Below are 27,418 nucleotides of genomic sequence, written 5' to 3'. Positions count from 1 at the left end.
CCCGTGGGCGCATCCGCACCCTCCCCTGGGTAGGAGATCGCCCTTCTACGAGGGGACGCTGCGCGCCGTGGTGCCGGCACCAGGTGCGGAGGGGCTTAGCCCCAAGACTACACGTCCCGGCGTGCCCGGCCCCGCGGAGCCGGCGGCGGGGATGGCGCCTGCGCGGGGCTGCGGGGCCGCTCCGCGGTGCCACACCCCCGGGGGAGGGAGGCAGGAGCTCCGGAGCCCTCAAACCAGCGGGGAGCCGGCGGGGCGGAGGATGGAGTAGCGGGGCGAGGCGCGACGAGAGCAGATAGCGCGGGGAGCGCCAGCTCCGCCCGGGGGAGCGCGGAGGGGCCGGGAGGAAGGCGGGGATCATGCACGAGGGGATAACGCGCTAGGGGCAGGCGGGAGGCGGGTGGTCGCCCGGAGACTCCGCACCTCGGGAGTGACGTCCTGCTGCAGTGCTGCTGCCTGCCTACGCTGCCCGAGCTCGTCAATGGAGCTGGAAAACATCGTTGCCAACACCGTCTTGCTGAAAGCCAGGGAAGGTGAGAGAGCGTGGGGTAAGCGGCGGGAGCGGGGGGAGGGCTGGAGCATCCTTGTCGTAATTGCCCCTCGGCCGAGCGCTGCCCCTGGGGTGCGGGCGGGCGCCGGCGGAGCTGCGCGACAGTCCCGCCGGTGGCGGCGGCGGCTTTCGGGGTGCCATGTGGGCGAGCCGACGGTGGAAACGGCTTGTTTGAGATACAGTAGCCTGGTGAAAAGGAAAATACCGCTTTTCCCCCCTTGTGTGCCGGGGTTTGGGAAAGGAAGTGAATGAGATTGCAGGGATTACAGTATTCATCCAGCTCTTCCTTCCCGCTGCCCCCCCTCAAATCTGGTCCCACAGATTGTGCTATTTCAGCGCCTATTGTTAAAGGTCAGCTGCAGATGCATTCATTCAAAAGGGCTTAGCAAATCTGCAAAGAGCTTTCCGCGCCGTGTGGTGAGACCGGCCGGATCGTATCGCTTCAACCTACAGTCATTGCCTTATTCGGCGTTATTAGGTGATATCATGTTGCTGCAAACATGCCTATTGTTGAGAGTCTGTTTGTCCCCACCCGGGCACGGGGGCCGCGGGAATGTTCACCCCCCCAGCCTGGGAATGCCCCGCGGAGCCCCGGCGCGGAGCGGGGCCGGCAGCGGGGGGTTCGCCGAGCCGGGGGTTGCTTCCCGGTGGCGGCTGCTGTGGACGGGTAGCGGGATGCTCCGGGAGATGGAGCAGCCGCTGCTCGGCACCGTGTGCGTTAGACGCTGGGATGCCGGCTTTCCTTATCTTCCCTTCTGCCCCCGACACCCCGCAAAGGCGAACCCCCATAACCGCCAGCAGATCGGGCTTGCAGGGCTTTTCTCTCTTTTCGGGAGAGGATGCGGTTTCCCTTTTCCGCGCTGGGCGGTGAGTGCCCTAGGGAGGATGTCCGTGGAGCCGGGCTGCCTGCCCGGGGGACCGGGAGCTTCCCGCGGGGAGCCCCGTTCGTCCGGGAGCATCCCTCCTTTCTAGGGCGGGGGAAGGCGCTCGGGGCTTGCCCCGGCTCTTCAAGGAGACCCCGTCCGGGAGCATCCCCTCGGCTGGAGGGGGAGCGCCGCGCACAAGCAACACGTCTCACAGTTGCAGCATCACTGCCAAGGTGTAATCGTTTGGTGCTGGTTGCAAGCCGGCTTTAGGTACGTGTGGATTTGCTTGCTTGCTGCTTAAAATAAGACCTTTCCTAAGCCTTTAGTGGAGCTTCTGAAAACATTTGCTGGACTGGGCATTCTTAGGTGCGGTGTAACCTGCTGCTGCCTCTGTGCCCCCACCCACCCCGAAGCGCCTGGAACCGCGGGCTGGCGAGGCAGAGGACCTCTCGCTGGACTTCAGCTTTGGTCCGCCTGAAGCTCTGGAAGTAGCGCTAAAGCAGCATTAGCTTTGTAAAAGAAATTATTCAAATAGTCCTCCCCCTGGAGCGATTCTTTTGCTGGGAAAATAGTTCGAATCGTAAAATGATGTTTATATAACTCATGGGCTGTTGAACTTGTGAGGCTTAGCTAAAGAGCAAAGTCCTGCGGTCCTCCCAAAAAAAGCTCTATAAATAATAAGGGCAAAGGTGTTACACCATTCAGCAGAGCAAGGCTTGTGACTTTCTGACTCGATGGAGGATTTTTGTTGTTCTGTTGTGTGTTTTTTAAACCTTGTTTGGGATGCAGCTGTTGCTACCAGCCGTGCAAAACTGGTTTGGCTTTCGGGAGGCTTCAGGAATACTTTGAAGGGCTGGTATCAATTAGAGTTATTGTGTGTTGTTTTCAGAGAGCAATTATTTTGCAAGCAATTTTAAATGCACCACTTCAGTGTTGTTCTTTTGGTTTGTTGGGTTTTTTTTTTTTGGTCTTTCTCTACCATGCTCTCAGCAAGATGACAGTAAGGGCTGCTTTATTGTGTTGAAGTTGGGTTAAGGAAGCTGTTAGCTGCAATCCAAGTGGCAGAACTTTACCAAGGTTTACTCTACAGCATTTTTTTCTGAGGCCTACTGCTTATTTGTTTTTAAAGCCCTTTTCTGGGGGGACACACACACACATTGTTTAAATTGAAAACAAGGGACAGGTTTGGTACCTGGTAATTAAGCACCTGACATCAATACCACATGGATCATGCCTCCGTTGCCTGTGCTTCCATATTTTTAGTTATCATTGCAAGCTGCTGTGAGTGAAGTGCTTTTAATATGTTCAGGGAGTGCTGTAGGTGGATATCACTGCAGATGAAGAAGACAGACAGCATATGGAGGGCCATGAGTAGAAGCAAATTAATATATTGAGGATTATGGTATCTAAAAATAAGTTGGTTTCAGGTCCCGCAGACTCCCATCAGCAGATTGAGCTGGGTGTAGCCGAAGCCAAGTACACGCATGTGAGTTTCCACTTGCTAAGTCAAAGCTGTGTGAGCTTGGTTACATGGTGGTTGGTGCCTGCAGTGTGATACTTAACGTTAGAAGAAGGGAAATGATGGGATCTGCTCTGCAGGCGTTGGTTTTGTCACAGTTGCAAGGGGAGCACGAGCCCAAAATCAGTACCCAAAGGGAAATTCCAGATGAGTTTCAAAGGACAGTTTAGGTAGAAGTCCAACATTAACCCCAGCAGTGAGGACTTTTGTAATGGACTCAGAAGTCAGGCTCAGTGACCACCACAAATGTTTTCTAGCAAATATTGATTTACATTTTGCAACTCATTTGTTTTGGCCTTCATACCCCCCCCCCCCCCCCCCCCCCTTTTTAAATGATTTCCTTGTGGTCCCTTGTGTAAATTTCCTTGTGACTAAGTTGCACTAAAGCAATTCTGGATGCAAAGTGAACTGTTTTTAGTTGAAATACCAGGAAGCAAGTTTTAGAATGGTTACAGAGAAGCTGGCACTCAAATCTTGAGGGTTCCAAGGAGAAGCACACCCAGAATTAACTGATGCCATGTGATACAGGAGGAAGCTTATTAGGGCAACAATAAGAGTAAAGGCAGTTCACATACAGAAATGTTCATTGAATAAATGAAATATTCATTGAATAATCTGGAGCAGAGACCAGGTCTCAAGAAATCTTCCCTTTTGTGCAGGATATGAAGTTTTTGACACAAAATTGCATGTGAGTTCAGAAATCTGCCACTCTGAACATGGGGGGGGGGGGGGGGGGGGGGGGGGGGGGGGGGGGGGGGGGGGGGGGGGGGGGGGAAGAGAAGTTTTGTTGCATGTGAAAGTTAATTTATAATTTATTAGGAATAAATTTATGCTGCTTCCCCAATTATTTCTCCTGCCTTGGATATAAAATCCCATCTCACAAATTGCTAGTCCCTTTCAAGGACTGAACAGAAAAAAATACATCTGGCTTAATTACAGGAACCAGATAGGTATTTGGGACTATCTCATATTGCCTGGGGAGCAGAGTAAGCAGAGAAGGAAAGACAAAGATGAGCACCATAAGCAAAATCCTAACAAATTGCAGCTGTTTCAGGTTGAGTAAGACCCCCAAAATTATGAGGTGGTGAAATATTTCCCTGGATCTTTTCATTAGCCTTCTTGGGTTTGAGTCTCAGCCATTGTGTCTGAACCACAGCGTCATTCTGCCCATTAGGGATGGAGATACACCATGCTGAGAGCAGTGAATCCAAGCTGGTGAATTAATCCCAATTAATCTTCCCAGCTTAAGATGCTTTGACAGAAGACATCTTGGAACTAAAGAGCCACTGGAGGGATCCAGGAGAGAACAAGGACTGAGTCTCCCAGTGTTTGAGCCCCCACCCAAAGAAGCTTTGAAGCTTTAAAACATATCCCCAGAATCACAGATCTACTCCTGCCTGTCAAAACCAGCAAGCTGCTGATAAAAGGCAAATCTTTTCAAGAGGCTGATGATTCAACTATGGCAGAGAATGCACCAGGTTGGAAAAGATCTTCGAGATCATCAAATCCACCCTATCACCCAGCACCATCTAATCAACTAAACCATGGCAGCAAGTGCCTCACCCAGTCTCTTCCTAAACACCTCCAGTGATGGTGACTCCACCACCTCCCTGGGCAGCACATTCCAATGACTAATCTCTCTTTCTGGGAAGAATTTCCTCCTAACACCCAGCCTAAACCTCCCCTGGCACAGCTTGAGATGGTGTCCTCTTGTTCTGGTGCTGGTTGCCTGGGAGAAGAGACCAACCCCCACCTGGCTACAACCTCCCTTCAGGTAGCTGTAGAGAGCCAGAAGGTCTCCCCTGAGCCTCCTCTTCTCCAGGCTAAGCAACCCCAGCTCCCTCAGCCTCTCCTCACAGGGCTGTGCTCCAGAGCTCTCCCCAGCTTTGTTGCCCTTCTCTGGTCATGTTCCAGCAAGTCAACATCTTTCCTAAACTGAGGAGCCCAGAACTATTCCTGATACCGGCCAGGAATGTTGTGAAAAACAAACACTATGGTCAGAGAAGCAGGACCTTGATACTCTTCCTCATGACCCATTCCTTCCTGGCCACAAGATTAGCCTTCCTTTACATTACTTGCTGCTGCTGAGTGCATGAGCTTGCTTAGACAATCAGAAACACCTTTCCAAACCCAGATACAGCTTGACACTGAAACTGTAAGCTCCTTTATGAATCTGTACTAGCAGACAGACAGGTCCCATTCCTTTTACTGATAGTTACATCAGTCATCACAGTTGTTAGTTCTGCCTTCCAAACTTGCTGTTTTGAACTATTGGTTTTCTCAAACCTGGTGTTTCTAAAGTGCAAAGTTTGCCATGTAAACGTGGTGAAAGGGAGGGTGTGTGGGGGGAAAAACACTTCAGCCACTAAAGCACAAGGGAAATGCATTTTCCCCCTTTTTTAAAGCAGACTGAAATGCTAAAATAAGCTTATTTCTGGCCCCCAAGCAGAGACTTTGATCAGCCTAGCCAAAAGGGACGACCTTCTTTCATCTAGCTCAGAAGTTTTTGATGGGTGCACACTGCTGCTGCCTGACATGCAAAGTGTGCCTGCTCATGGGTTGCTGTATTTTTAGCTTGCTTTTGTAGGATGATCACAGGGGAGATTTGTGTGTGTCCTTATTGGCAAAAGAGGAGCAATAAATCCTAAACAAGAAGCGTGATTGCTTTCCAAGAACTTGGCTGCAGAGCAAGTGGAAAAAGGGCAGCAGAACAATGAGAAGCATATTTTGAAGGAAAGAAGGTGACTCTAGCGACAGCCAAAACCCCATGGAGAATATGATTATTGCACATTAACTTCAGCAACTTCATTAACCAGTGCTTTGAGTGCAGGATCTAAGGTTCTGTCCTGCAGTTCCCTGATATGAACCACAAAATACTTGGGGAGGAAAAAGCTGTCTGTAGAAACAGTGGTGCCTCGCTTCAGTTTTCTTTTTGGAGTTCAAGAGAAGCTCTCCACTGCTCCAATAACTTCAATATTCCAAGAATGGAAGCAGCCATTCCTTCAGATGCAACCCAGGGTCCTTTTAACCTGTAGTTGTGGCTGGTTATTTTTTTTTTGAAGAAATTCCTTTTCAAGCCTGTTTGAAAAAATAATAATTTCAGGTGGGAAAAAATATTCCAAAGAGTCCAGAATGTTTCCTTGTTTTCTACTCAAGGAAACTCAGAAAACAGGAGTCTTCAGGCCTTGGAAAAGAATGTGTAAGTCTGAATGACTTCAAGATCTCCTCTTCCTGTATCTGCAGGGGGCTACAAGAAAGCTGGGGAGGGACTTTTGAGGGTGTCAGGGAGTGATAGGACTGGGGGGGATGGAGCAAAACTAGAAATGGGTAGATTCAGATTGGATGTTAGGAAGAAGTTCTTCCCCATGAGGGTGGTGAGAGACACTGGCACAGGTTGCCCAGGGAGGTGGTGGAAGCCTCATTCCTGGAGGTTTTGAAGGCCAGGCTGGATGTGGCTGTGAGCAGCCTGCTGTAGTGTGAGGTGTCCGTGCCCGTGGCAGGGGGCTTGGAACTGGCTGATCCTTGAGGTCCCTTCCAACTCTAACAATTCTATGATTCTAAGAGCTCTTCCACCCAAACTTCACTGCTGAATAGAGCATCTCAGGCTGTGCCAGGTGAGGTTTAGGCTGGATGTTAGGAAGAAGTTCTACACAGAGAGAGTGATTGCCCATTGGAATGGGCTGCCCGGGGAGGTGGTGGAGTCACCATCATTGGAGGTGTTCAGGAGGAGACTTGATGGGGTGCTTGGTGCCATGGGTTAGTTGTTTAGGTGGGTTGGATGCAATGATCTTGAAGGTCTCTTCCAGCCTGGTCTGGTCTATTCTCTGCCCCTTCATGTGTAGTGTTGCTGTGGAACTGTGATGTTATGGCCTAATGGTGATCTGGTCTGTAGGCATTTAAAGATATTTAGTACTTAGGTGTGATGGTCTCTCAGGTTATTAACACATAGAAGCTATGAGCTAGTAGGTCTTTAAGAACCAATGTTAACTATGGAGGTTTGAACAGATCTACTTCCATCTGCTGTGTTAATTTCATGTGGTTGCTTTCCTCAGATGCAAGTAATAAATCCAGGAAGATTCTGCCTGCCCTCATTATCAATATGTTCCTTTTCTGAGCAGGTTTTAACTTAATGTTGCTGAAACCCTCCATTCAGGAAAGAATTTTCAACATCTGTGCAAGATGTAGGCACAGTGTTGTGACTGTATCAGTGATTAATTATTAGTGATTAATATTCTCAGGTAACTTAGGCAAAAATGTGTGGAAGAGGTGAGATTAGGGATGCTCTGCTAAGTGGTACCAAGGCAGCATCGCTTGGACCAGACTAACCTATGTCTTGTGACAAACAGCTCCAGGATTAAAGCCCTGAGCTGGGTCCTACCATGAAGAGGAAACAGCTTAAGAGGAATGCAACAGCTCTGACTTAGCTGTTTCCAGGCTCTGGGTGTATCTTGTACCTGTTCAGTGGCTGACTGTGCTTCCTTTTTCCCTTATACCTGTGGATAGTGCAGTGACTTTCTGCTGGAAAGAACACACCAAGAACCCCACCCCTGCATCATTTCAATCTTCATTCTCAGAAGATGAGCAGTCTTTCCAGGTACTGCTTTGATAGCTAAAATCTGCTGCTGATCTTGATCTTTTTTTTTTCCCCAACTCAGAAGATGCTCATCTACATGTGAGGATGTTGCTGCTTCCAGTCTGAAGCCCCAGTTGTGTATCCAGACTCACTAATACAAGTGTGCTCTGATCCTCAGAACTCACCAAGCTGGCTGCTAGGATGTAGAATAGAATAGAATTAACCAGGTTGGAAAAGACCTCAGAGATGATCAAGTCCAACCTATCACCCAACACCATCTAATCAACTAAACCACGGCACCAAGTGCCTCACCCAGTCTCTTCTTAAACACCTCCAGGGATGGTGACTCCACCACCTCCCTGGGCAGCACATCCCAATGGCCAAATACTCTTTCTGGGAAGAATTTCCTCCTAACATCCAGCCTAAACCTCCCCTGGCACAGCTTGAGACTATGTCCTCTTGTTCTGGTGCTGGTTGCCTGGGAGAAGAGACCAACCCCCACCTGGCTACAACCTCCCTTCAGGTAGCTGTAGAGAGCCAGAAGGTCTCCCCTGAGCCTCCTCTTCTCCAGGCTAAGCAACCCCAGCTCCCTCAGCCTCTCCTCACAGGGCTGTGCTCCAGACCCCTCCCCAGCTTTGTTGCCCTTCTCTGGACACCTTCCAGCAACTCAACATCTTTCCTAAACTGAGGGGCCCAGAACTGGACACAGGACTCCAGGTGTGGCCTAACCAGTGCTGAGCACAGGGCAGAATGACTTCCCTGCTCCTGCTGGCCACACTAGTGCTGATGCAGGCCAGGATGCCATTGGCCTTCTTGGCCACCTGGGCACACTGGTGGCTCACGTTCAGCCTACTATCAACCAGTACCCCCAGGTCCCTTTCTGCCTGGCTGCTCTCCAGCTGCTGTGTTCCCAGCCTGTGGCACTGCATGGGGTTGTTGTGGCCAATGTGTAGGCAGGGTCCTTCTGCATGTGTAGAGGCAGAAGTTGCATTTTTCTTGCTTGGCTGATCTTAGGTGTTTGGCTCTGTACCTATTCTTCCTCTACATGATGGTTATTTTTTTTTCCCCACCAGTGTTGCTCTTAGAATGACTTCTAGTTTGTATTGATCCAAAGAAATCCACTGAAGCTCTAATTGAAGTTGAAGTAGTGATGCAAAAGTCAGTGAGATTATTTCTACAGCTAAAATACTCAACAAAATCACAGCAGGGCTCAGAGTGGCACAGTGGAAAGTATTTAAAATCAAACTGTTTTATCAAGCAAATTATTGCATCAAAGCAGTTAGTGCCTTTATAGAATACTAGTCAAATCCAACCAAGTAAACAGGGATTCTGGGTAGCAAATCACACCTCTCCATATTTTTAGTTTGCTTGTTTTAATTAGCCAGTGAAAATGGGAACCTAGGCTGTAATGTGGTCATCTATGAGACTCAGATCTTTCCCTGGCTCTCTGTTTCAAGAACACTCTCTGTGCTCTGAGTTTTCTGTGTGGCAGTGGCTAAGAAGGTAACCAATTGTTTTTACAGGAACATAATCTAAACAATAACAAGATGATATAATCCTAATATTTCTCTAGGACCACAGGAGGTAAAATTAAAAGGCTGGGAAAAGAAAGAACCCTGCAGTTTGATTACCCTCAGCTGGATTATCTTTGTAATTATTTTGCTTGGAAGACTTTTTAAATGCTTACAGCTTTGTGAGAAAGAGAGGGCTGGGAAGCCAAAATGAAAGTAAACATTCTGAGGGAAATATTAAAACATGATGGGCATTTCACTTAATTTGGGAAGAAATTGAGTCCATAGAGTTGCCTGCTCACATGGCAGGGTGGAACAAAACACAGGTGAGGGAGAAGGCAGATGAGGCTGCAAAGCCTCTAGATTTGGTTCAGCTGCTTCAGTCCATGGAGTTGCCTGCTGAAATGGCAGGGTGGAACAAAACACAGGTGAGGGAGGTGGATGAGGCTGCAAAGCCTCTAGATTTGATTCAGCTGCTTCAGTCCATAGAGTTGGTGGCCAAGAAGGCCAATGGCATCCTGGCCTGGATCAGGAATAGTGTGGCCAGCAAGAGCAGGGAAGTCATTCTGCCCTGTACCCATTCTGCCCCGGGCAGAACCCTGGTTAGGCCACACCTTGAGTCCTGTGTCCAGTTCCGGGCCCTTCAGTTTAAGAAGGACATTGAGACTCTTGAATGTGTCCAGAGAAGGGCAACAAAGCTGGGGAGGGGTCTGGAGCACAGCCCTGTGAGGAGAGGCTGAGGGAGCTGGATGTTAGGAAGAAGTTCTTCCCAGAAAGAGAGATTGGCCATTGGAATGTGCTGCCCAGGGAGGTGGTGGAGTCACCATCCCTGGAGGTGTTTAAGAAGAGACTGGATGAGGCACTTAGTGCCCTGCTTTAGTTGATTAGATGGTGTTGGGTGATAGGTTGGACTTGATGATCTTGAAGGTCTTTTCCACCCTGGTGTATTCTGTATTCAGTTGCCTGCTAAAATGGCAGGGTGGAACAAAACACAGGTGAGGGAGAGGAGGGGTGAGGCTGCCAGGTCTCTAATTTGGTTCAGCTGCTTCTAGTTGATATAATGTCTTTGCAGACACGGCTGTCAGGAGCATTTGTTGAGGGAAGAAGGGCAGGGTAAAAGGAGAAGGAATACACACAAGTGTTGGAGACTCAGTTTGGACCCTGGAGTGAATAATGCAAATAACATTAATGAAAGATGGGCAGCTGGCTGTGTGCTCTGGGATGAAAATAATTATTCACAGCTAACTTCTCAGTGGCACCAGGAAGGCTGAAAATGTTGTATATCCATCACTCCCAGCACCTAGAGGTGCATTTACTATGCATGAATAATCCTGTGGATTTCACTGGGGGGGCTGTTTGGTGATTGGAAAGGCAGCTTACTTGTGTTCAGGGATCAGTCAGCTTTCACTGCTGCAGTGCTGTTCCAGTCAGTAAAGCTCCAGCAATATAACCAGAGTCAAACAAACTAGCGGCAGCCATCAGGTCTCTGTCATTTTGTCCCTTGTCCTCCCTGCACTTCTTAAGGTGTGGAACATTTTGGGTGTAAAATTGACTGCATTTATGGGTCTCTCAAGAAGTCTTCTTTTGCAGCCCAAGGCTTTGGGGTTGTGGGGTTTTGCTTTTATGGTTAAATTTTCATCACTCCCATCTTACTCATCTAATCCCATTGGCGGTCCAGTTTTCATTCATAGAATGAACAGGGCTGGAAAAGACCTCAGAGATCATCAAGTCCAACCTATTACCTAATGCCTAACACCTCCTGACAACTAAACCATGGCTTCAAGTGCCACATCCAAGCCTTTCTTGAACACCTCCAGGGATGGTGACTGCACCACCTCCCTGGGCAGCACGTTCCAGTGGCTGCAGGTACATTTCTGTTTCTCATCAGTTAGATTCTTGCCAGCAGGTTTTGCTCTTCCCTTCTTCCAGTGTGTCAGCTCAGATAGCCCCTCTCAAATTTTGAGCAGTCAGTCCTCCAGGCACTCCCAGCTGTGAGTTCCTAGGAGGTGTGCCTGGGGATGGAGCTGGCCATGTAGGCAGTCGGAATCTGGCCCTCACCCTGGCCCACCTCAATCAGCTGAAACAGCTGATCAGGCAGGGGATGGCCCTGGGGATGCAGCGCTGAAGTGGGCACATCAGGGCATTGAGTAGCTCCCATCAATGAGGTTGCTTATGGAGCTCCCTGATGTCCTGAGGATGCCCTGGAGGCTGTTAATAAGCAGTAGCAGCTATTTTGTTTTGCACTGGTTGAGTATTCTCTTGGGTCCCATCGAATGCATGGTTTCACTAGGAGCTTGGCTTTTCCTGGTAGGCTGAGGTTATGTTACAAGTTCTAGAAGTTGCCTTATTTTTGGTACAATACATCTTTTGCTGAACTCCTCAAAAGAGCCAATCTCTACCTTGTGTGGCCACGTAGCACTCTGACTTCTGGGATGCTGTTTACTGGATCCCAATGTTCCTGCACCCTTCCCTCCCCACTCCCCCCCCCCAGTATATTCTCCTAGTGAATAAATCTGGTTGGTGTTTTTTTCCCTTCTCTCTGTTGCAGTAACCTAAACTTTTCTGGACTGAAATTGTGCCTTCTGTGTCAGTGCCTTCTGGCCAAGCTGAGATTGCTTCCACCAGCCCAGGTCTCCATGTTTTAGCCTTCCCACTTTTCTAATCTTCCTAATTTATTTTCCCTGTCCATTTTTTTTCCCCCTGACACCACCTTTGAATCTGAGAAGTCTTTGTACTGTCTAAAACACATTCAGTGAGGTTGGATTAAATGTCAGTTTACTGAACACATCTAAGGCTTTCAGGATTTTCTTTCTTGTATGATCCTTGGTGGTGCTTTGGTCAGTGTTTAGTCTGTATGACAAGGCTCCTATCTGCAATCATTGCAACTCTTGTTTGGTTTTCCCCCCTCAATGTGTGTGTTTACAGGAGGGTTTCATGGTTCTAGAGGAAGTCATTATTTACAGAGAAAGCTTTAGACTCTGCCTGTCTGTGTGCTCCCTCAGTTCTGTCTAGCTACCTAATGTGTCCCAGGAAAGGGGCTACCTGCCAGGAGAATGGAGAAACTGACAGTTGTGTTCTCTTGGCAGCATCTGCAGAAGCCACTGGTGGAGAATCATAGAATCAATAAGCTTGGAAAAGACCTCAGAGAGCATCAAGTCCAATCTATTACCTAATCCCTAACACCTCCTGACAACTAAACCACAGCTTCAAGTGCCACATTCAATCCTTTTTTGAATACCTCCAGGGGTGGTGACTCCAACACCTCCCTGGGCAGCACATCCCAAAGGCCAATCTCTCTTTCTGGGAAGAGCTTTCTCCTCACCTCCAGCCTAAACCTCCCCTGGCACAGCTTGAGACTGTGTCTTCTTGTTCTGGTGCTGGTTGCCTGGGAGAAGAGACCAACCCCCACCTGGCTACAACCTCCCTTCAGGTAGTTGTAGAGAGCCAGAAGGTCTCCCCTGAGCCTCCTCTTGTATGAAAAGAGAATTGCAGCTGGAAGGGGAGGAGATTCAGAAAGAAAGGGAAGATGTCAGTGATGTGAAGTGAAAAACTGTATAAATGAGCCCTCCATGACACTTGCAGCAAAACATTCCTTTAGGCTGTGCAAGGACCCTGACATCTTTAAGAAGCAGATGAGTTGGAGAGAATGGATACTAGGCAAGGGTGCCAGAATATCCATGGAAGATAAATAGATGTGTGTGTGTGTAACTTATATTACTGCTATTCTAGTCTAGTAGAATCATAGAATGCTCTGGGTTGGAAGGGATCTCCAAAGGTGATCTAGTCTGACACACCCCCCCCCCCCCCCCCACCCCCCTGCAGTAATCAGGGATATCCCCAGCTAGATCAGGCTGCACAAAGCTTCATCAAGCCTGGCCTTGACTATCTCCAGGGATGGGGCCCCCACCACCTCCCTGGGCAATCTGTTCCAGTGTTCTATCACCCTCATAGAAAAGAATTTCTTCCTATTGTCCAACCTAAATCTGACCTTCTCTAGTTTCAAACCTTTGCCTCTTGTCCTGTTGCTTCATGCTTTTGTAAATAGTCCCTCCCCAGCTTTCCTGTAGGCCCCCTTCAGGCACTGGAAGGCCATTGTAAGGTCTCCCCAGAGCCTTCTCTTCTCCAGGCTGAGCAACTCCAGCTCTCTCAGCCTGTCTTTGCAGGAGAGGTGTTCCAGCCTTCTAGTTTTGTGGCCCTCTTCTGGACCCATTCCAAGTCCATAGCCTTCTTGTGTCCAGAGCCCCAGCACTGGACATGGCACTCCAGATGTGGCCTCACCAGAGCAGAGGGGCAGAATCACCTCTCTCTCTGTTGGCCACACTTCTTTTGATGCAGCCCAGGATGCAGCTGGCCTTCTGGGCTGCAAGTGCACACTGCTCATGTCCAGCTTTCTGCCCACCAGTACTGCTAAGTCCTCCTCTGCAGAGCTGCTCTCTTTATCACATCATTCCCCAGCCTGTATTGATAATCAGGAGTGTTCTGACTTAGGTGCAGGACCTTGTGCTTGGCCTTGTTGAACCTCAGCAGGGTGTAAGTCAATTGTAGTTCTATTTTTGCCTTAGATTTCTGTGGATTTCATCTTCCCATTACTTCTTGCTCCCTTGTAGGTTTGGGTTTGTTTCCTGCTGGGGATGAAGGTTAGATTGGGAATTCCTCCTTCCAGCTCCTTTCATTTTGGTTCTTAGAGATATTGTTTATTTATTAGCCATTGTTCTGTATCCCTATGAAGTTGGTTGCCTTTGGTCCAGCAGGAGAGATTCTAGTGGAAGATGAATAGGCTTTTGCTTTCTGTAGGGTTGATCTTGCCACTTGCATGGCAAACTTCTCCAGCAGAAACCCCCTGGAACAACCTCCCTCTCCACTTCTGTTGCAAAGCCTGCTGCAAAAATGCAATTGCTCACCCTGCAAGTCTTGCAGACAACATTTTACTTGGCCAGCAGTTATGGAAAGTGAAGAGAATCCAAACACTCAGCCTTAATCTTCTTACTATTAAAGGAAGAATAATTGTTCAGTGCAACATTTGGAAGCAGTGAAAAGCTCCCAAGTACATGAGTTTGGACTAATCTATGAATAAAGCCTTTCTGTCTTCTCCCTCCATGGCCATTCCACGTTTACTTTTCATCTCTGAATCATAATTTTGTGTTTTCTGAGGGTGCCAAGGTATAAATCATGTGTTGACTGAGAGCTCCTCATGAAGCACACATCTGGGGAAAGCTTGTGCTTTGTTTATTTCACCAGCAGCTGAGTCTTAGGAGGAACTAACCAAATGATTTACATGAGATGTAAGCTTCTCTCAAGGTGACAGTACACCTTTCCTGGAAGCTTTGTGCATCTCCTTTTACTCTTTGCTCAATGGGAGACACAGGAATGGCTTGGGGATGAAAATGAAAGCTTTGTCTTTGTTTTGGGGAGCTGGTAATAGACTAAAAAAGTGTTTAGGAGGGTGGTGGAACACTGGAACAGGTTGCCTGGGGAGGTAGTTGGGGCCCCAGCCCTGGAGATAGTCAAGGTGAGGCTTGACAGGGCTCTGGGCAACCTGATCTAGTTGGGGATGTCCCTGCTGACTGCAGAGGGGTTGGACTGGATGAGCTTTGGGGGGGTCCCTTCCAACCCAGGCCATTCTGTGAAAGCTGCTTCTTGCCATGCCATTGATTGGCATTGCATGGCAGCAGGTGCCTATGGAGAGGCATGGATAGAACAGGCCTTCCCCATCCCACTCCAGAGGTTTCCTGAGCAAAAGGTGGCTTTGCCCTGTGGTACCTAGAGGGATCTGTCCTTTAAGGATGGATTTAATCCCTTTTTGGAGCACGTTAATAATTTTGGCCCGAGGCACTGAGTTCCATCATACAACTAAAGCATGCAGGCTTCCCAACATGTGTACTTCATGAGGCACTCTCACTTGATGTATGACTTATGTTTTGGCAGCCTCAGAAAGCAGTCATTGTGGAGATGTGAAGTGTCTTGGAGGGGAAAGAAAGGGAGTTATCCACAAATCAATCAAATTGTTGGACTCGATGATCTGAAAGGTCTCTTCCAACCTAAACATTTCTGTGACCCTGAAATCATTCTCTTTTCTGCTGCTTGGTTTTGTGTGTTTGTGTTTCTCCTTTATATGTTGATTTCATTGCTCCTGCCCTAATTTCTGTTAGGTCATTCATTACTTTCTAATCCTTTATAAAATCCCCTTAGTGGTCTTTCACCAGGCAGAAAGGTCCAATGCCATCTTCTGTCCCTTAGCTCCTTCTAAATCTGGATCCTTTTTGAAGTGGGTGACCAAAATTGCACAGTGTGTGCACACAGTGGGCAGTGGCACAGTGGCCATTTCATACTTTGTTCTTGTTGCAGTCTTAACTTGATGTTTGTCCACCTTTGTTTTTTCTCCCTCCTCACTGTCACAAGTATCCATTACTAGGCCTAGTGACAGCAACCTCAGAAATTTGTCTCCTGAGCTGCACTGTTTAGTTTAGAGCCCATGGGTTTGGGCTAAAGATGGTCTAGTTCCAACCCCTCCTGCCATGGGCAGGGACACCTTCAACTAGACCATGTTCCTCAAGGCCCCATCCAGCCTGGCCATGAATCTTGCAGGGATGAGGTGTCCACAAGTCTGGACAACCTGTTTCAGTGCCTCATCACCGTCACAGTGAAGAACTTCTTACTTGCATTTTACCTAAGTCTGCCTTTTTCTGGTTTAAAACTGTTCCTGCTTGTCCTACCACACCATGCCCTTGTAGCCAGCCCCCCTGCAGCTTCTTTGGGGCCCACTTTAGGCACTGGAAGGTTGCTTAAGAGAAGACTCTACTGGAGTCGTCTTCTCCAGGCTGAACAACCCCAACTCTCTCAGCCCGTCCTCATAGAAGAGGAGTTCCAGCCCTCTGATCATCTTCATGGTCCTTCTCTGGACTTGCTCCAACAGGTCCATGTCCCTCTTATGTTGGGAGCCTCAGAGCTCAACACAGAACTGCAGGTAGTGTTTCCAAACAGTGGAGTAGGTTGAGCTGCTGGTCACACTTCTCTTGGTGCAGCCAAGGATATGGTTAGCCTTCTGGGCAGCTGTGCTTGCACATTACATCCTGCTGAGCTTCTCATCAACCAGCACACTCAGGTCCTTCCCTGCAGGGCTTCTCTCAATCCGTTCTCTGCCCAGCCTGTATTTGTGCTTGATGTTGCCTGGAGCCATTTGCAGAGCCTTGCACTTGAGGTTCACAGAGGCCAAGCTCCCAAGGCTGCTAAGGTTCCTCTGGGTGGCATCCCTTTCCTCCAGCATGCCTGACACACAGCTTGGTGTCATCAGCAGGCTTGCTGAGGGTACCTTGATCTTGATCTCACTGTCCTCCTTACTGATAAAGATGTTAAACAGCACCTGTCCCAGTACCAACCCCTGAGGAGCAGCACTCATCACTGTTCTCCACAAAGCAAGAGTTATTTTCCTTCCTGTGCAATCCTCTGCTGTCCAGTACAGAATGTAATCTCCCCCCCTCCGCCCCCTTACATTGTAGTGAGTCAATGCTGCAGCAAACTCCTGCAACTCTTTGCAGGCTGGTTTTACTACAACAATCCTAAGGAAACCCATGTTGGCAGCAAGTGTCCTCTTGCTATTTACCTCTTTTCCAGCCCATTTCTGAATACACTGAATGTTCAGAGTCCTATCACAGGTCTCTGTGGCACCTTACTGTCAACCTTGCTCTGCTGTCAAAGTCTTATCTCTGATTTCCCATCTTGTCACTTGCTTTTGGCTCACAACAAGGTCTTTACTCCAGAAGCTGTTTATTTTCTTGAGACTTGTTGACAAAACCCCCAAACAAGCAACAAAAAAGCCACCAAGAAAAACCACTGTTCAAAAGTGTCAAAAGCCACCTGCCTACGCAGCCTTGGCTAAAGCCAACTTGCTCCAGTGGTGGTGAAGAAAAGGCAAAACCCTGTGAATGAGAGATGTTGCAATTTGCCAGCTGATGGCAGTGTCTGAAGGAACCATCCCTGTGCCAGCAGATGGCTGCCAAAATAAAAAGAGGGTTGCACCAGGGCCTGAGAGAGAGGTGCCAGGTGAGCACAGTTGGAATGGGCACTGTTCAAATTTACCCCTTGAATCTCTGAGCATTGCAGGCTGTTGGGAGGTCAGAAATCACTTCTCCTACCACAGTGTGATACATACCAGTAGGCCACTGGCCATAACCTGCTTTAAAAATTAAAGCAAATCCCAGTATTCCACCCTGCCCCTAAACCCTACCAATCCTGGGAGGGGGGAAAAAACCCCAAACCCAGCCAAAACAATAATGTTTTCAGGTAATGACCCTCTAGGACCTGTCCATTAGCTACTCCCCTCTGTCCATGCACACATGTACAGGATCAACCCCTCTCAGCAGCCAGTCTAATCTGAGCTCTCTAGCAGGTCTCAAGACATTTGTTGTTCTGGCTCAGGCAGGCTTGCAGCTGCAGCATGTTTATTTGGCTGTGAAAAGTCTATGAAGTAACAAACTTTGATGGACTCAGCATATTGTTTTCTCTTCCCTTTTTTGGGCTGCTGTTTGCCTCCAGCTCTCCTGGGGAGCACATCTCTCTTTCTGTGTGTTGTAAATGTTAGACACTTCCACTGACTGCCAATGTGTGCAGCACAGGTATGAGCCACAGAATCACAGAAACATTCAGGTTGGGAGAAACCCTCAGGATCACCAAGTCCAACCCAGAACCCTACCCTGCAAGGCTCACCCTGAAACCATAGCCCCAAGCACCACATCCAAATCACCTATAAACACATCCAGGGTAGGGGGCTCCACCACCTCCCTGGGCAGCACATTCCAATACCTGACCACTCTTGCTGGGAAAAATTCTTCCTAATGTCCAGTCTAAACCTACCCAGTGGCAGCTTCAGGCCATTCCCTCTTGTTCTATCACTAATTACTCATTGGAAGACACCAGCACCAACCTTTCCACAATGTTCTTTCAGGTAGGTGTAGAGAGCAGTGAGGTCTCCCCTCAGCCTCCTCTTTTCCAAACTAACCATCCCCAGTTCAATCAGTCACTCTTCATCAGATTTATTCTGCAGGGCAGCTTCCTTGCCCTCCTTTCCACTGGCTCCAGCACCTCCACATCCAGCGTGCCATTGGGCACATTGAGGTGCCCAAAACTGGACACAGCACTCCAGGTGTGGCCTCACCAGAGCTGAGCACCAGGGGACAATCCCCTCCCTGCTCCTGCTTGACACAGCATTTCTAATCCAAGCCAGGATGCCATTGGCTTTCTTGGCCCCCTGGGCACACTGCTGGCTCATACTCAGTTGCCATGCTCTGCTTGCACCCCTTCCATGGCAGTCTGCACTGCAAATGGATGGCCTACAGGTAGTGACTCCCTATGACTGCGCAGCGCTTTAACCTCGCTGCGATTCCAAGTTGCCAACAGTTTATTTTTGCTTGTTAGCAGCTTACAGGTTGAATAATCCAGTGACACTGAGATTATTCATGGAGTCAAGGGAAGGAAATAAACTCTGGCTCCATGAGCATAGCTGGGAAAGCAGATAGAGAAATAGATTATTGCTCCAGTGACCTCTCTAAGCCCTCCTTGTGGTGGTTGATATAAACAAACTGGTAATTGGAAAGTGTAGGATAAACAGAAGGCTTTTTTCTTTTAATTTATGAGTGTGCTATGTAAATGACCCTTCCCAAATGAAGTTCAAATCCATATGTTCCAAATCCTTTGCAAAGAGATTGAAGTATGTTTCTAAGCAGATGTTTACCAGCTGCGTGAAGGCACGAAGCTTGTTTAGGAGCCCAGAGGTGTCCTACAAGGTGAGGACAGAACAAGAATAGAATAGAAGAGAATAAACCAGGTTGGAAGAAACCTTCAAGATCATCCAACACCACCTAATCAGCTAAACCATGCAACCAAGCACCCTATCAAGTCTCCTCCTGAACACCTGCAGTGATGGTGACTCCACCTCCCTGGGCAGCCCATTCCAATGGGCAATCACTCTCTCTGTGTAGAACTTCTTCCTGACATCCAACCTAAACCTCCCATGATGCAGCCTGAGACTGTGTCCTCTTGTTCTGGTGCTGGTTGTCTGGGAGAAAAGACCAACCCCCACCTGGCTGCAACCTCCCTTCAGGTAGTTGTAGATGGCAATAAGGTCTCCCCTGAGCCTCCTCTTCTCCAGGCTAAGCAGCCTCAGCTCCCTCAGCCTCTCCTCACAGGGCTGTGTTCCAAGCCCCTCACCAACTTCTTTGCCCTTCTCTGGACACACTCCAACAAGTCAACCTCTTTCCTAAACTGAGGGGCCCAGAACTGGACACAGTACTCGAGGTGCGGCCTAACCAGTGCAGTGTACAGGGGCAGAATGACCTCCCTGCTCCTGCTGGCCACACTGTTCCTGATACAGGCCAGGATGCCACTGGTCCTGGCTGCCTGGGCACACTGCAAGCTCATGTTCAGCCTACCATCAACCACCACCCCCAGATCCCCCTCTGCCTGGCTGTTCTCCAGCCACTCTGACCCCAGCCTGTAGCACTGCATGGGGTTGCTGTGGCCAATGTGCAGAACCTGCTTTTGTTTGGAATCTCTACCCTAAATTGCCAAAAATATGTAGTGGTTATTATTAAAAAATAAATAAAAGAATTAGTATTTAGATACAATGAGTTGAGAAGGAATTCAGATTGGGAGTGAAGAAAGTGGTCAATGGCATCCTGGCCTGCATCAGGAATAGTGTGGCCAGCAGGAGCAGGGAAGTCATTCTGCCCTGTGCTCAGCACTGGTTAGGCTGGAGAGGAGAAGGCTGAGAGGGGATCTGATTAAAGTCCATCAATATCTGAGGGGCAAGTGTCAAGTGGAGGGGACCAAGCTCTTTTCAGTGGTGTGCACTAATAAGACAAGAAACAATGAACACAAACTTGAACATAGAAGATTTCACCTGAACATGAGGAGAAACTTCTTTACAGTGAGGGTGATGGAGCCCTGGAGCAGGCTGCACAGAGAGGCTGTGGAGTCTCCTTCTCTGGACACATTCAAACCCCACCTGGATGCATTCCTGTGCAGACTGCCCTGGGTGATCCTGCTTTGGCTGGGGTCTTGGACTTGATGAGCTGTGGAGGCCCCTTCCAAACTCTATTGTACTGTGACACTGTGATGTATTAACTTCTCTAATGTCTCCTTGCAAATGGACTTTCATTTGGTCTTAGTAGCTGAAGTTCATCTGGAGGATTAGAGCAAATCTTCAGGATTGCATAATTTGCAGGAGGGAATTCTGCTCTCTCTGTCTTACTCTTTTCCTCTGGGGAGGGGGAAGAGGGAGAGGAACAACTTGACAGGAATCAGTTGTTTTGATTTAAGGGAATGTGAGGAAATGGCATCTTCCAATAAACACAGATTTTCATTAAAGTTGGATCCTGTGACAAATAGTTTAGCCTTAGAACTTCAGATTTGGTATGTAAGCAGAGCAACTCCACTGAGATTCCTGTGCACTGCTAAGATTAATGAACTAGGCTTTGTAAAGAAGGGCAATGATTCACTGGGTAAAAATAGGCAGCATCTTAAGGAGCTTGTAAACACAGCTATTAATTTTAGGACTAGAATCTTATGCTCTGTCTTAGTCTGAGAGTAATGCCACTGTGCTCCATTACACCGCTCAGAGGGTACAAATTCAGCTCCTCAATTGATTTTTAAATAGATTTTAGAAGTGGCTGCAGTTGCATTTCGTTTGCATGTGCTGCCCATCCTTTGAAATACCTTTATGGTGCTTTGACTGTATAAAATATTAATCTCTTCTGTTTTAAGGCATCCTCTAAGCCACAAGTGCTGCTCGATAGGCTTGCTGCAGTCACTTAGTGATAACAGCTGCAAAAGGAGCCACAGCTGATGTGCTCCTCCTTTTCTACCTACTTACCTCAGGGTTTTGCAGTCTAGAAAGTACTCCTTGGTGTGAGTCACTAAAATGATCTTGTGGCTCTGTTCTTTTTTAATCTTTTTGCTTCTTTCTTCCCAGTGCTGATTGTGTTTAGGCTTATTCCGATGCTGTGCTTCACTCCTCATTTGAAGGAAGGGGAATGACTTTGGTCTTCTCTTTCATAACCTCAGGACTCATGATTTGTATTCCTTCTCTTCAGTATCAGAGAGAAGCTTTCTTTGGCTCAACACAGCTTTGCAGTGATCTTCCCAACAGGTCCTGTCTTATTCCACTGTCCTGATCTGCATGAAGTGTAGATTTGTTTTCTCTTAAACAGAAGGAAGTCTTGAAATGTGGGCAGGAGCCAAAGGCCCAACTCAAGCTCAATGATAACTAAGTTTTACTGAATGAGCACAGTAAAATCACCCTCATTTTAGAATAGAATAGAGTTAACCAGGTTGGAAAAGACCTTCGAGATCAAGTCCAACCTATCACCCAACACTATCTGATCAACAAAACCATGGCACCAAGTGCCTCAGCCAGGCTCTTCCTAAGCACCTCCAGTGATGGTGACTCCACCACCTCCCTGGGCAGCACATTCCAATGGCCAATCTCTCTTTCTGGGAAGACCTTCTTCCTAACATCCAGCCTGAACCTCCCCTGTGTCCTCTTGTTCTGGTGCTGGTTGCCAGCCCCCACCTGGCTACAACCTCCCTTCAGGTAGCTGTAGAGAGCAATAAGGTCTCCCTGAGCCTCCTCTTCTCCAGGCTATATTTAATGAACACAGTAAAATCACCCTCACTTCCTATTGAACCCACTGGCCATGAGTGTCTAGTTTCTTAAAGCTGACAACACATTTGGGTGGCAGTCCTTTCGCTTTTGACAGATGAGAGGCAGCTTGTCTGCCAAAGGCCTGGCTCGCTGCTTAGGCAGGAGTATTTGCAATCGCTTTATCTCAATGGGGAGAGCACAGAGATCGCAAATGCAGTTTACTGTGCTCTGCCTGCATCAGGGACCATTCTGTGCTGGAGCAGGCAGGTGGTGTGCCAGAGTGTAACAGCTTGCCTGAAAGAAGTTCATGGAAAGCTGGAAGTTGTGAACAACATCTCTGGAGCTCTTCAGGGTGAGGCTCAACAGAGCTCTGCACAACCTGATCTGGATGAGGATGCTCCTTCTTACTGCAGAGGGAGGTGATTCTCCCCCTCTACTCTGCTCTGCTGAGACCCCACCTGGAGCACTGTGTCCAGTTCTGGAGCCTCTGTTACAGGAATGATCTGGAGGTGCTGGAAGGTGTCCAGAAAAGGGCCATGAGGATGAGCAGAGGGCTGGAGCTGCTCTGCTGTGAGGACAGACTGAGGGAGTTGGGGCTGTTCAGTCTGGAGAGGAGAAAGCTCTGAGGAGACCTAATTGTGGCCTTCCAGTATCTGAAGGGGGCTACAAGAAAGCTGGGGAGGGACTTTTGAGGGTGTCAGGGACTGGGGGGAATGGAGCAAAACTAGAAATGGGTAGATTCAGATTGGATGTTAGGAAGAAGTTCTTCCCCATGGGGGTGAGGAGACACTGGCACAGGTTGCCCAGGGAGGTGGTGGAAGCCTCATCCCTGGAGGTTTTTAAGGGCAGGCTGGATGTGGCTGTGAGCAACCTGCTGTAGTGTGAGGTGTCCCTGCCCATGGCAGGGGGGTTGGAAGTGGATGATCCTTGAGGTCCCTTCCAACCCTAACAATTCTATGATTCTATGTGCAAAGCTAACTCGTGGTAGAGACCATCCTCCTGTTCTCTAGCCTCATCTGTCACAACTTAGAAGACTGTGTTTATTTCATCCTGTATGCCAGTGTTGGGATACAGAGCCCAAAATGGTGCTTGGTGGCCTGCTCCCAGTTCAGTTCCAGTCTCCTGAGTGCTTTCCTCTTTCCAGGTGCACAATTTACTCATAGTTGGAAAATTGTTGACCTTCTTACTGATCCCAGCCCTCTCAAATAGCTGCAGGTCCCTGCCACATCTCCCAGGGCAGGAAGTTTCTTGTTCTCTGGGGGCTGTACCGCTGAGCCCTCTCACCTTGCCCCTTCCCAGGATGGCAGCAAAGGCTGCAGAGCATGAGAGAAGCTCCACAGCACTGCACCACAGCAGCCACAGCATCCTCTTAGGTAGCATTGCTCAAAATTATAGTAGGCTGCAAATGTTCAAACAACTCAAGGCACTGGGCAACTCCCATGCAACTCGGTCTGCCTGGCAAGCAAAACCATGAATTAGATCCACTAAGGACTGGATTACAGCTTGTAATATTCATTGAGAGGAAGGGGCAGAGACTGTAGAGCTGCTGCAGAGGAGAGCGAGCCCTGAACCACAGCAGTCCTTGCAAACCCCTACAGCAATGAGAGGGGCTCACCTGAAACTGGATTTTCCTTGCCTGGGGGAAGCAGGGCAGTAAGTTTTGTATTTGGCATGTTTCTCTGCTAGGGACTGCAGAGCTGAGGAGTGCACAGCACTCAGGAGCACCCTTAGAGCTCCTGCATGGCTGCACACCAATGTGATTAATGTTTACATTCTGATCAAATAGTTACCAGAAGAAGGGGAAAAAAAGATCATTTCCAAGTGATTTCTCAACAGAGCAGAGCTAGGCAAAGGAATAAGCCTCTGCAATGCTGAAAGATGCAGAATATTAGCATGTCTTAATGAGAAACATGTAGCACAACATCCCAGGCAGCTGTAGCTAGCTGCAGCCTGGCACAGTTATAAATGGCAGCCTGCTCACAATCACAGGTCACGGCCTGGTGGAAATTCCCATCACTTCTCACTATGCTGCAATGGTTGGTATGTGGAAGAGCCCTGGCCAGAAAGGGAGCTGCTTGTCAAACAACACTGCCTCACTTTTAAAAACAAAAGAGAGTCAGAGCACAAATCACCACCAGGTCTGTGCCAGGGGCTACAGATTTCGTCATGGGTGTCTAAGAACTGGATTGTATTTTAAGCATCCAGATAGCAGTCTGGGCAGCTCGGCTTGGGTTGAGGGGACAGAGAGCTATTTTACTTCCCAAAAGGAGTAAAAGAACAGCCACCCCCAGAATGGGGAAGTTTAAATGGAAATCCTCTTCACCACTCTACACAGAATTGCAAAACACACAGATTCAGATTCAGCCTTGGTCCCAGCTCTCCAGCCTGGGCATTTCTAAAATCCTCCCTGGGGTTTTCTCCCCAGTCAGGCCTCAATGACCCTCCTCCCCCCCCCCCCCCCCCAATATCTCCCTGCTTTCCCCCCACAACTTAGGCTCAAATTGCATAGCTAAAAAATTAGCTTTGCTGAGGCTGCAGAAGGCCACACAGAACCATAGAATTGTCAGGGCTGGAAGGGACCTCAAGGCTCAGCCAGTTCCAACCCCCCTGCCATGGGCAGGGACACCTCACACTACAGCAGGTTGCTCACAGCCACATCCAGCCTGGCTGCAAACACCACCAGGGATGAGGCTTCCACCACCTCCCTGGGCAGCCTGTGCCAGTGTCTCCTCACCCCCATGGGGAAGAACTTCTTCCTAACATCCAATCTGAATCTACCCATTTCTAGTTTTGCTCCATTCCCCCCAGTCCCTGACACCCTCAAAAGTCCCTCCCCAGCTTTCTTGTAGCCCCCTTCAGATACTGGAAGGCCACAATTAGGTCTCCTCAGAGCTTTCTCCTCTCCAGACTGAACAGCCCCAACTCCCTCAGTCTGTCCTCACAGCAGAGCAGCTCCAGCCCTCTGCTCATCCTCGTGGCCCTTGCCTGGACACCTTCCAGCAGCTCCAGATCCTTCTAAGCCAAGAGTTTCATCTTCTGTGGTCAGAATCTCTTCTGCAGCTGACCTGCCTTCTGTGAAGCAGCTGAACTTAAGGATCTAATAAAGGGGATATTAATGCAGGTGTTTCTGTTACATGGGGAGCAGAGCACGGAATGACATTCCCCTCTGCTCTAGAGGTGCATGTGGGCTTTATTTTCTCCATATAATTCTGCCTGTTTTCTCTGTTTTGCTGTGATTTGTACTAGATAGATCAGTGCAGTAACCTACCCTAATTATTCAGGAAGTATCCCCTATTTAATTGTTATGACTGATTTTTCTCAGCCTGGTTCTTCAATTAGCTGTGCCATGTAAGGAAGTAAAAAACCCCAACACAAACCTGCATGTCTTCATTAATTATCTTGGGGAGGAATCATGATTAATGGCACACTAATGTCCAAATAGATCAAGGAACATTCCTGTAGCTGATACCCAGGCAAATCTCCCTTTGAAGTCACTGTAGACTTGGGCTGATTGAAAACCCTCAGGACTATGCCCAGATCTTTTTCTTCTCAAAATTAGGTAATTCAGATGAATTCTTTCTGCCTCTTCCTGATTATTATTTTCTTTTCCAATGGCTGTTTTCTTTGTAACACTTCATGCTCTTTCTGAGTCACTGAAAGCAAGCATTTTCTTAAGTCCCCTTATCTGATCACCAACACTTGCCCTTTTCCTTTATAGGAATGGCTTAGATAAATTCTTGACAGATTCCTGAGAGCAAAACCTTGTTTTGCCTCCCAAGTTTTGGGCTGCTCTGTGCTTACATGCAAAGGGGAATATGTTCATCCCTTAAAGCTGATTTTGACCACAACAACCCCATGCAGAGCTACAGGCTGGGAACAGAGTGGCTGGAGAGCAGCCAGGTAGAAAAGGACCTGGGGGTTAGTGATTGACAAGCAGCTGAACACGAGCCACCAGTGTGCCCAGGTGGCCAAGAAGGCCAATGGCATCCTGGCCTGCCTCAGGAACAGTGTGGCCAGCAGGAGCAGGGAAGTCATTCTGCCCTGTGCTCAGCACTGTTAGGCCACACCTTGAGTCCTGTGTCCAGTTCTGGGCCCCTCAGTTTAGGAAAGATGTTGAGATGCTGGAAGGTGTCCAGAGAAGGGCAACAAAGCTGGGGAGGGGTCTGGAGCACAGCCCTGTGAGGAGAGGCTGAGGGAGCTGGGGTTGCTTGAGCTGGGGTTGCTTGAGCTGGAGAAGAGGAGGCTCAGGGGAGACCTCCTTGCTCTCTACAGCTACCTGAAGGGAGGTTGTAGCCAGGTGGGGGTTGGTCTCTTCTCCCAGGCAACCACCACCAGAACAAGAGGACACAGTCTCAAGCTGTGCCAGGGGAGGTTTAGGCTGGAGGTGAGGAGAAAGTTCTCCCCAGAAAGAGAGATTGGCCATTGGGATGTGCTGCCCATGGAGGTGGTGGAGTCCCCATCCCTGGAGGTGTTCAAGAGATTGGATGTGGCACTTGGAGCCATGGTTTAGCTGTCAGGAGGTGTTAAGTGTTAGGTGATAGGTTGGACTTGATGATCTCTGAGGTCTTTTCCAACCTTACTGATTCTATGATTCCATTCTCCTGCAAAGTTTGTAACCTTACACAGGGTTTCTGTTTAGCAATAGCTAAAATGATATAGCTATGAAAATCCTGATGCAGGCAATGGCCTTTCTCTTGCAAGATTAGCTGCTGGAGGCTATGTCGACAGCTCAGCAGTTTCACAGAAGCAGCCATTAGTGTTTCCTGTCCTCCTCATGAACTTTCAAACTATTCATTGTTTACTCCTGATGATAGCAGCGCTGCAGATACAGAATCCTGTACTGCTGCTCAGGACTGGCCAGCACAGCTGGAGACTGTAAGTATGACTTGAGTTGGAAGGGACCTTGAAGATCATCTGTTCCAAACTCAGGACATGTCCCACTCAACCAGGCTGCACAAGGCCTCATCCAGCCTGCTCTTAAACACCTCCAGTGATGAGGCTTTTCCAACTTCTCTGGGCAACCTGTTCCAATGTTTCACCACCCTCATAGTAAAGAACTTCTTCCTAAAGTGCAACCTCAATCTACCCTGGTCTAATTTAAAACCACTGCCCCTCGTCCTGTCCCTACAAGCCCTACTGAAAAGTCCATCTCCAGCTTTTCTGTAAGCCACTTCAGGTACTGGAAGGCCACCATAAGGTCTTCCTGGAGCCTCCTCTTCTCTGGGCTGAACAGACCCAAGTCTCAGCCTGTCCTCATAGAATAGGTGTTCCAGCCCTTCATGGTCCTTCTCTGGATTTGCTTCAACAGGTCTGTGTCCTTCTTATGCTGGGAGCCTCTGAGCTGAACACAGTACTGCAGGTAGGGTTTCGCAAGAGTGGGGTAGATGAGCAGAATCACCTCCCATGACCTGCTGGCTATGCTGCTTTGATGCAGCCCAGGATACAGTTGGCATTTGGACTGCTAGTGCAAGCAGTCTATTTCCAGAACAGCATAAAGCTTGACTGACCTGTGGAGCCAGGAGGGCAGAGCTCCAGGTTGAGGACAAGCACCTTGCATGGGGTCACACGCCAGGGGCTGGGAAAGAGGCAGGAGCAGAGCATGGGTCCATTGAGACCTGTTAAGCATCACACTTGCTGACCTCAGCAAACTGTTGTAGCAGTATTTGTAGCCCATGAGGTTAATTCATGGTATCTCACCTCACCTGGTGGCTATAGCATTCAGAGAAAGTTATGGACAGGTCATGGCCCCCAGGGAGAAGGAAGGA

General features: G+C 48.7%; 1 protein-coding gene across 1 annotated transcript in view; it reads left to right on the top strand.

The window, feature by feature from the left end:
* The first annotated feature begins 246 nt into the window (after positions 1-246).
* The window catches only part of GRK5 (G protein-coupled receptor kinase 5), a 216,914-nt gene continuing 189,742 nt past the window's right edge, over positions 247-27,418 (top strand). Inside the window, exon 1 of the mRNA XM_009910388.2 lies at positions 247-530. Within this exon, the coding sequence (XP_009908690.2) occupies positions 479-530 (52 nt within the window). The 5' untranslated portion in view covers positions 247-478. The remainder of the gene's footprint in view (positions 531-27,418) is intronic.

This window comes from Dryobates pubescens, chromosome 8, assembly GCF_014839835.1.
Source record: "Dryobates pubescens isolate bDryPub1 chromosome 8, bDryPub1.pri, whole genome shotgun sequence".
NCBI lineage: Eukaryota > Metazoa > Chordata > Aves > Piciformes > Picidae > Dryobates > Dryobates pubescens.
The sequence above is the reverse complement of the archived record's forward strand: the minus strand, read 5'-3'. Positions and strand labels throughout refer to the sequence as shown.